General features: G+C 32.7%; 1 protein-coding gene across 1 annotated transcript in view; it reads left to right on the plus strand.

Annotated features, from left to right (window-relative positions):
• Window positions 1-10,511, plus strand: part of Smp_144430 (formin-like) — a gene marked incomplete at its 5' end in the record, with an annotated part of 63,257 nt that overhangs the window by 35,277 nt on the left and 17,469 nt on the right. The window contains 3 exons of the mRNA XM_018791198.1: window positions 3,823-3,972; window positions 7,187-7,316; window positions 10,070-10,344. Coding sequence (XP_018647344.1) covers window positions 3,823-3,972; window positions 7,187-7,316; window positions 10,070-10,344 — 555 coding nt within the window. The remainder of the gene's footprint in view (window positions 1-3,822; window positions 3,973-7,186; window positions 7,317-10,069; window positions 10,345-10,511) is intronic.

A 10,511-nucleotide genomic window follows, 5' to 3' on the forward strand; every position in this document is an offset into this window, starting at 1 on the left:
TGATGGTCGAGCTTGCCTATTGTGATGACCCAATCAAGCTATTTTGCTGGAACATATGTTTTTGTAGGTTCTACCATGCCAGGCAAGTCGATTGGAGAACGGTATGACTAAAAGCAGCAACTCAAGGTCTGAGGGCGAAGTCGTACGGCTGACTGTAGAGGGGTGTGACAGCAATAAGGTATTTCCCTCGGACAGCCAGCATCTGCAGTAATGCCGTCTTTTGACAAAGAAGGAAGGGGTTAGAAAAGGTCGACCCTAAAAATGTCACGCCTCACCTTACCTCACGGATTCCCGTTTCCATTGGTAAGGCCCTTTGAAGAACTGAGTGCACACGCCAAAACCTTTCTACAAAAAGGTCGTGCGTCACCGGCCTCAAGCAGTTGTACTTTGGGCACTGCGGTCACATTCCCAGGTCGTTAAGACGAACACTAATCCAAATTCCTCTTCAGGTCCCTCAAGAAATACTCTTCCACGGTATAGGTAGCCGGAAAGTGATATCAGCCCTCATACCCGTAGCAACACACGAGACCAAGTTGGTCACATTCAAATCCTTCCTCCACCTCCTAATAACTCTCGTATCTCCACGACTAACCCTTCTCACGTTCCTTTATCACCTCACACCGCTAATTCTAACGATTCGAGTACGCGGAACGTTATTCCTGGTCTCCAAATACTACGCTCTAAACTACATGTAGGAGCTTTTAACGTCCGAACATTGTGCGGAATTGGACAACAGACTTCCTTATCTAGGACTTTAGAATCTCACACTATCGATGTGTGCTGCGTCTCCGAAACGCGCATACATGATCTGAGTAGAGTCATTCATTTGACCTCACCATGTCAAAATAAAGAACCATCCCGATTCACGCTTCGTGTATCTTGAAGCTCTGATGCTGCTTCCTGTGGCCTCGCTGGTGTAGGTATAGCATTGGGCCCTAGGGCAGAACTAGCTCTTTTAGCCGGGATCCCAGTAGACAGTCGTCTGTGCGCTGTCCGACTAAACGGAATAGTAAGGACTCAAAAAGATAGGGACACTCGTCATATATATATATATTATATATATATATATATCATCTGGAGAAATGTGTGTTGACTTTGATAATACTGATTTCATTGTTGTATCATGTGATGTATTACAGTCTGATCAAATTATATTTATTCTAGTGACAAACATCGTAATTTCTATATGTACTTCATTCTACTGAATTTGAAATTATTTCTACGCAACTGATCAGACAATGTATTTAAGCCTACTCCTAGTTGTGCACAGTGAAAAAAAATCATAAGTTTCACGTAAAACTAGATTGTTATATGGCTGTTAATAGTCATATGGCTTATGCTCAGTATGGATCATGTTAGAAAATTAATCATTTCAAATATTGTGACTTTGATTTCAAGTAATTAAATGGTAGAATATAGTCTTGTAAAAGTGTTTGTCTTAATAATGAAATGTATGATTATAAATTATTCGTTAAGTCAACTCCTTAAACTAACCCAATTTTTTCAATCACGTTATTATATTCTGTGCACTATATGTCGCATACATCAATGCATATTTAGTAAAAATGTGTACTTGTTTTGTATATTTATTTATTATCATTGATCATGATTACATAATCATTTTCAATTGAACAGTATATTGTCTGTTCACGGATCAAGTTAATTTTTAGTAACTGATGTTTATTCGTTGGCTATAATTTCTTTGGTGCTTAAATTTTCTCATGGAGCTTATCAGATTCGATAAAAATCCCTTTAAACCCCATTGCTAGTTTCGTAATATTATGTGTTAGTTGTTTAGATCTACTTCATTTTAGGTATTTAAGTGCTTGGCTCGAAAAATATCAACGAATTTGTCGGAGATATTTTTTTGGTACAGATAACTGTAGATTACATTCATTTTCAGAGAATATAAACCAACTGTAATGTCGAGAAACTCAACAGTTGCTTGTTTTGTTATGCAAATGGTAGTATCCAAGTATATGGTGGGATGTTGCAACATTCCGACTATTGAAACTCTTTGATGTGAATGAAACCACTCACTTTTCGCGACCTTTGTGATTCAGTGTGCATAAGTTCCATTGGCTACTGGTAAATGTAATAGGTGGCCACCAAATGCCCTGGTACGGTCGAGAGTGGGGAGAGTCAGCTCTCCCTCTCCAAATGCTCTCACTTGGTCACACGTATACAGCCATTGCCAGGGAAGTCTGACTGCCTTCTCGTGGCATTAATGTTGTTTACGAAATTGAGAGGACGAAAAAAGAATGTCCGGCGCTTTAACCGGGTCGGTGAACATGGAGGGTTCACCTAGGGGAGTTGGAATACTCTGATTCCAAACCAACGGTGCACATGGGCTCCAGGATCCTAAGGGGACAAATGGCGCATGAAGGTGTTGTTAATCACTGGCTACCATGGCACTGCATCTCCCGAAGCTGATCTATCGCCTCGTAGATTAGACCTTTAGGTCAAAGGCTTGAGGCGTGGCCCCCTAAGCAAACCACCTGCTTCGGTTCGGGATCCCGGGCAACATCATAGTCCACACACAAATCAAGTGATTGTATGGCGCATATGTATTCGGTACCCCTTTGTATCAATATTTATATGTTCAAATAAATGCAACATGTTGATTCGGCGTTTGTTGTTTCGGAGTTTTGAAGTTTATATGTGCACTATGAGGTGCTAGACTGGATCTAAAACTTTTGTCGGTAGATACTGCGTGTCCATTCATCCTATTTAATCATTAAGGCTCCAATTCTTCCTTATTTTCACCATACAAAACTAATTGGTAATACATTTGTGGAACAAAACTTGTAAGATGTTGTTCAGTTGTAAGAAAAAGAAATGGAACTTGTCCTCTCGTTATATACCCTTGTGTATAGAAGACTAGTTTTTATCTAGATTCTAAAATTAAAACTCTACCTTGGAAAATAAGTATTATTAAATGACAGCTCATATTACAAACGGAAACATATAATTATTGTTGTTTTTTTGTTTATGAACCTCTTTCGAAATCATCTTAACTAAGAATCCTTCCAAATATCTCACATTTCTGTGTGATGTATCTTATCCACGATAGACAACGAAGTTAAACTAAAATTCTCAGTGTCTATCTTCAAAGGATGGTTTTCCAACTTTGGATGCTCCTGTGTTTATTTTATAAATATCATTTTATATTTTGTCGACAAATTTAACTTATAGTCTTATCCTTTTTTACTTTAAATGTTTCACATTGTCTGTATCAGAATTTTTTTGATTTAAGAGAAAAAAATGTTCACATTGCCTGACTTTATTCCGTTTTAAAAGATTAACATTAAAATATGACTCACCGTTCTTGGTTTCAATAATCATTTACTTAATAAATATAGATGAACAGATTTTAGTTTTGTAAGCAAAGATGGATAGTGACTAGCAGTGGAATCCAGCACGCGCGTTTCGTCCTATTCGGGACTCGTCAGCTGGATGTACCTGCATTTCAGAGAGTTGATGTTCACTCTGAGACTCGGACCCAGTACCTTTCGCTTCAAACGCCATGGTGTTATCTACTCAGCTGCTGAGTCCTGATAGCCACTTGCTTGTGCAATGGGGTGAAGTTGAAATCTACTTAGTATTGTGTGAAAAACTGTGTCAATTTCATGAGTATACGACAGAATAGAAAAGGGGTAATAAAAAGGAGTTCAACGCACTATAATCTTTTAATGTTTACCTTTTCTACTCTACTTATATCATACTTACCCTCTCCCATATATATATATATATATATATATATATATATATATATATATATACTGAATGGTTTGCTCTGTTTTATTTATATTGTTTTATCAGAAAATTATCGCTGTAAGATCAGCTTCATTAGCATTGAAGAACAGTTGTAAATTTAGAGCTATCTTGGAAATTATATTAGCTTTTGGCAATTATATGAATAGTTCCAGACGTGGTATTGCCTATGGTTTTCGTTTGCAGAGTTTAGATGCTGTAAGTTTTCATTTCTTCTTTTTCTACCTATTTTGTTGAATTATGTCACTTTTTTGTTTTTTTATTATTTGGGAAATTGTTGAATGTTGTTTGTCTAAGCTATATTGGTGTTGGGGCATTAACTAAGATCAGCGGTTGGTGATGTTGGTTCATATGATTTACAATCGGTCATGATGACACAGATACGTTTATTCTTTCTGTTCTGACCACATGAATGTTTAAATTTTGTCATAACCATTGCTATCATATAAGTTAATCTCTTTGTTAATTTCATTTGTTAAAATATGGTATGATATTTTGACCTAACTCTTATTTGTGTTAGAATGTGCGTTAATCATAAATAGCCGATTTACATTACTCAGACCTTTTCAACGTTGGTTGTGTTTCACATAGTAGGATGACTTTGTATTTCATTATTTAAGCTATCAGTTCCTATTTATTTCTTTGAAATGACATGATTTTAGTGAATTCCTTTTTTGTATTACTGGTTACACATCATTGTCCCAATAATTAAAGACAATTTGTTAACCATCATTTAATAATTCGTAGACCAAACTACTCTAGATTCATGTAAACTAAGTTGGAAATCCATACTCTTAAGCTTCTCGTTTAATTAAGCACAGAATACTCTAAACATAGTCAATGGTCATCTTCTACCTGTATCATAACTATTGAATACTGACTACTTATGTGACTTGTTCATATAAATGATCTTGTTTTTTGTATTAACTTAAGCTGCTTATAAATTTGGCAAGTTGTAAATTTTCTCTTTTCATTTTGTAACAATGAATTAAAAATATGGTTATTGTTTCTGTATTATTGATACAAACGATAGCTTTGAAAAGCATAAAGGAAATCTTTATTAGCAATTTTCTTGATCGATTCATCAATATTTAGGAATGGTAAAGTGTGTATATTCAGTGAACTGCCATCGAACGTGCTTTCTTTGTCGAAGAAGATAAACGAGTAATTGAAATTGTGAAGCTTTTAAAGCTATTCTCTAGGGTAACCTATATTTGTATAAATATAAAGATTTTTATTAAGTATTTTAATGAAATAATTGGTGGATGGTATTGTTACATTTTCGTAGTTGTAAACTTTCAATCGACTGATTAAGCGTTGTTACACCTTTTATCGTTTATAAACTACGGTTATAGATAACATGTGACTCGGATTTGTACCATAAATGTCTTAGTAGTGTACATATTAAATATACTGCATCATTATCTTTCATTTTATGTATAAAATCAAGAGAGTTTTGAAATAATACCTAATACTTCGGTGGTCTTTCCGTAGCTGTAATTAATCGATTTCAAAAGTGTGGTAGTGTTGCTTAGGCTTGTTAGTGATTTTATTATAGGCACGCGTAAGAGATTCAGTAATATTTTATGATCATTGTAGCTTACTCTACAAGCACATATATGTGATACCTCTCAAGATAAAACTTAGACTCACTGAACGTCGTAGAAAACACACTAGAAAACTGATGATCCTTCATCTCGCCTTCTATTAAATAAGTTTTGTTTGGTGGTGAATAATACGGAAAATAGAATGAAACATTGAGTTCTATCCTCTATCGTCTCAGTAAAGACATTTGAATCTTTACTTTGGTTACATAGGTTCTCAGCGTAATAAAAGTTGTTATGCGTACCGTGTAGGTTGATGAAAAACTGACATGGGATTATTCTGACCCATGAAGGAAACGATAAGAAATTAACTCAGTCAATGAAATTGCTCACAATAAATCAGTGTTTATAATTGTTTCTACAAGCAATCTAGACTGAATGTCCTGTTCTATTGTAAAAATTGACAGTTATTTTGCGTAAGTCAATATAGTTCACACACGTGGATATAATATCATCCACCAGTTCTGGTGTGTTATTCGATTGTTACTAGGTTATTATTTATTGAAGTGTTACTCACTGCATACTTTCACTGATTTTCTTTACTTCCCTTCGTTTTACGTTTTTCTCAAGAATATAAAACCGATTTGAGGTGAAATAAACAGCTGATTGTTGATGGTTTTTCTTCTTATATTAAAATAATGGTGTAAAAGACACTTCATCGCTAAAGTTATCATAAATCACATCGGAGACGTGTCACAGATACGTTTTCACAAAATGGTATATCCATGTATCATAAATATATTTGAAGTATATCTCTTTAAAGGAGAGATGATAGAAGTGTTCAGAGGATACTTCGATGACGCAATACTTTAGTTTGAATTATTCTCCTCTATTGAATTTCAAGTTACTTTTTTATAAAACGAAAAGTATGTAGTCTCCAAGCAAAATAGATGGAACGTTGAAGATCATCAAATAGTGTCTGTATACAAGAACGTTTATAGACTAAATATATCGAGTGTTACGATGATGAAGTGATTCGTAATTTAGTTAGGAAAACGGCTGTGTTCGTTCTGGTAATTCTTGAAAAAAGTAACTTTTTTAGAGCGGCCAAACGAAAAGATTAAGAGCTCTCAATATCAAAATCACACCAACTATCTAATGGATCAGTATAATTATAGATAACTTATAATAAATCATATTCAACCATTTCTCATGAACCCTACCACATTACAGTCATTTTATGATAGTTTCCTTCATGATTTCCAGCATTTTTCGCTTCATTCTTATAAATACCCACATTTTTTGAAGCTGTTCATCGAAAAGTTCACTTCTATTGATTATTGTATTCCTTTTTAATTAAATCGATATCCATCATGTTTATTTTACTAAGCATCAAATTTACACTCTATTTTCGTCTTGTTGTTTTGCATATGCACTTTGAGTTGTTTTCTTTTTTGGTTGTAAACACTCTGCAAAAGCATATGAGCTTACTGCATTTCGGTCAATTTTTTTAACTAAACAGTCATAGCTTGACAGTAAGTCGTCTTGATTAATTTTGTATAGATACTATAACACGTAGAAGTCAGTTTTTAATTATATATATAATTGAATACTCATCTCCTAATTTAGCTCCAGTTTGGAGAACTTAATTATTAGGCCCATATGTTGTACTAGACTTCGATCAACCCTCTCCGTGTGTGTGTAAGGAAGGATACTATACGGTTTGTGGTTTTTGGGGTTTTTCAATATTTAGCTAATATCAAATCGTGGTGAAAATTTATTCAACCATTTGCAACATCAAACTCAACGTATATATGAATAAATGTGTAATGTTCATTTCCTTTAGTTTTTAATTTATCTTTTTCCAGTTATCCGACACACGGACTTTGGACAAATCATGGACTCTTCTTCATTTCATAGTTGAAACAATTGAAACCCAATTTCCTGCCTTAGTTAATTTTGACGATGAATTGACTGGTGTTGTAGAAGCTGCAAAGGGTTAGTTGTATTTTATCGAGTATAGTAAACTAGAGAGTTTATATATCTCGATTCTTTTATTTTAACTAAAACCATTACATCGTGGTCTGTCAATCTTTACTTACTTGTACATCATATTAAGTATTTCTAATAAATTCTAAATCCATCATTTGTTACTAACGTCAACTTTACTGTTTTCTATTTACGAAACTGAAAATCAATTGTTTGATTACATCACTTAAAGGAAGATTGATTCAAGTGACACTGAATGAATACAGTCTCATCATTATTGACATCATTATTCCCCTCTGTTTAAATTATTCTTTATTACTACTTTAGAATCTGTTCTCACTTTATTTTTACGTATGCTTATTCCATCACACTTACTACATTTCCCAATTTTAACTCTGTTCTTGTTAGAAGTAAATAGTTTAGATGAGTAATCAACCAGCAAAATGACCTAGGTCCACAGTTTCCTTTCGACTACCTCCAACCATCTACCACTTCAACATAGTTCAACCATAGTCGGGTCACAGATACTACTGACCAAATTGCAACTTGATTGATATAAATTGAATAATACCAAGGAATATGTTAAAACGACATTGGTCACTATTAAGTGATCAGTCGACATAAACGGTTTGGGAGAGTTAGTTAACTTGTACGATGTTTACGAAGAATTTTCAAATACTTATACTTTTTAATTCTTCTTTTTATCGAATTGACTGAACTTAGATACAGTTGCTGATAACTAGTTTTATCTTAACTTATATGATTCTATAGAATTAATATGTATTGTTACTATGGTTAGACATAATAATTTGAGAATTGGATAGAATGTTATTCATGAAATAATGGTATATCCTGAACTTTCCAAAGTACTCCACAGAAGTGGCTTACAATAAGTCGCCAAATGTTAAAAATTTTAATTCCTACTTATTAGCATATTACAAATATATCATTATCTTATCATTAGTAGCGGAGTTTAGTCACCCTGTGTGTATTTATAACATTTTTTTGTTCGTTTTGTTTTTTTCGTTGTTAGATTTTATAACTATCGTGTTTTTAGACTCTTGAAAGGTTTCCATTACATCATATTATTACTTCTAAGTATCAAATACTATAATTTACCTCCTACTATTCACTACTCCATATCACATATGTGATATTTGATGAATGCTCTTCATATTGTAATCAAATCGACAAATATTATAGTACTGTAATCATCCAACTATGGATTGATTGAGTTACGCACAGTCTGCATCCTATTATCATGTTTTTACTTATATACTTATTAATATCAGTTAATCATGTCAATGAGAGTAACTTATTCTACGTGTCTATAAAGCTGCTGAATTGCGTGTTTACTGAATCATGGTGTCGTTCCGTGAAGATTATATGTTATCTCATTTATATGATGATTCGATCGATAATTTCCTACATTTTAAGTCTTGTTTTCAATTAATTTATTTATGATAAGTGTTTTTCATTTCAATTCTCGCTTAACACTTTCTATCAAAGCATAATTAATTGAATATATTCACTGCTTCTGTGTTAGCTATATTCTAGAATTGATTATTTTATTTGAAATACACTCCTTTGGTTAGTCTTTATAGTCTAATATAGACAAGTATCTGTTCAGCTCATACATAGTTTTTATTTTTCAACTTAAAATTCACATTTTCACTTAATTGAAAAAGGTTTAATATGTTGTTATTATTCTTGGAATTAGCATTGTCTATTTTGATCTATACTTCGACTTTAGTTCACACTTACCTACGTTGTAGCTGACTGACTGATATATAATATATAAATATGTACATATGAAGCACTCAATGTATTCGAACAGATGTTCATTAAATGGGTAATATGTTATATATGCATAATAAAACATATTTTTCCCATTACCATTGATAATCATATTGTTTTTAGCATAATAAACACTGTATTAATGATTTAGTTTAATGAGTTTTCTGTGTAGTGTTCATTTGTTGATATGGTGTAAAGTAAACTATCTTCAAATTGTAAAATGGTCAGTTTTTGTACGTCATGTTAGATAGTTTAATTTAACCAGCTAAGATACACGAAAGTTATTATATCACCATATATATATATATATATATATATATATATATATATATGTAAACATAAAATTGTTCTTTCTGAACCTTATGAATCAAAACTAAGTGTAATAACATTATTGTAAGCCTCGTAGTATTACTTTATGATATTTTGTTAAAACTTCTCACTATCCAAATAGTTTTGAATTCAAAACTTTCATTTTCTATTTCCCCTCGGTTTGTATTATAAAATAACCTAAACTGTTTGTAGTCAAATATTTATGCAAATTGCCTTAAACACTTCCAAGTTCTTATCATGTTTTAAATCATAATTGTCGTACACAAATAATATAAAGTCAGTTTTTATTAAGGAAAAGCTATTTTTATAATTATCTAGCTAGCAACGGAATTCAAGATACTAATTTTATCCTATTTAGAACCCGCCAGTTGGATATACATAGATCTTAGTGTTACTATTCGCATGAGAACTTGAATCCGGTACTACTTTTCATTTCAGATACTATTACTAACTTGTTCAATCAGTATAATATTCATATCACTCTGTTAGTTATTTAAATATTTGATTGTCTCTATCAGTTTTATATCCATTTGTTTAATAAACATCAAAACAAAATATTACATGTGTCCGATTCCCCTTTTTATTTTTTCCCTATTTGAATTCGATCCATATTTAACATTCTATTTTATTAACAGTTCCAACAGAAGCTTTAACAAATGATGTAGCAGCATTAGTTTCTGGTATGTCACAAGCTGATAAAGAGACAATTATTTTTGGTTCATTAAAAACACCACAACGTTTATCAGATTTTGTATTTAATAATAAATTGAAAGTGGAATCTATTGAAAAAGAAGCAGAAATTGCACGTAATATGTTTGCTAGAACAATTGAATGGTTTGGTGAAGCACAAATTAAACCTAGTCCAGAACAATTTTTCAGTTTAATTGTTCGATTTATTAAAAATTTCAAAGTAAGCTTATTGAATAATTGTTATTAATAATGTTAATTATCAGAAGGGGTTTTGTGGAGATTTAGTATTTTCATAGTTGAAAGCGTGAGTCAATTGAAGCTAGACCACCATGGACAACCTGGAAACACTGGACGGCCGTTTCGTCACATTATGGGACTCCTCAGCAG

Source organism: Schistosoma mansoni (genome assembly GCF_000237925.1).
Source record: "Schistosoma mansoni, WGS project CABG00000000 data, supercontig 0237, strain Puerto Rico, whole genome shotgun sequence".
Taxonomy (NCBI): Eukaryota; Metazoa; Platyhelminthes; class Trematoda; order Strigeidida; family Schistosomatidae; genus Schistosoma; species Schistosoma mansoni.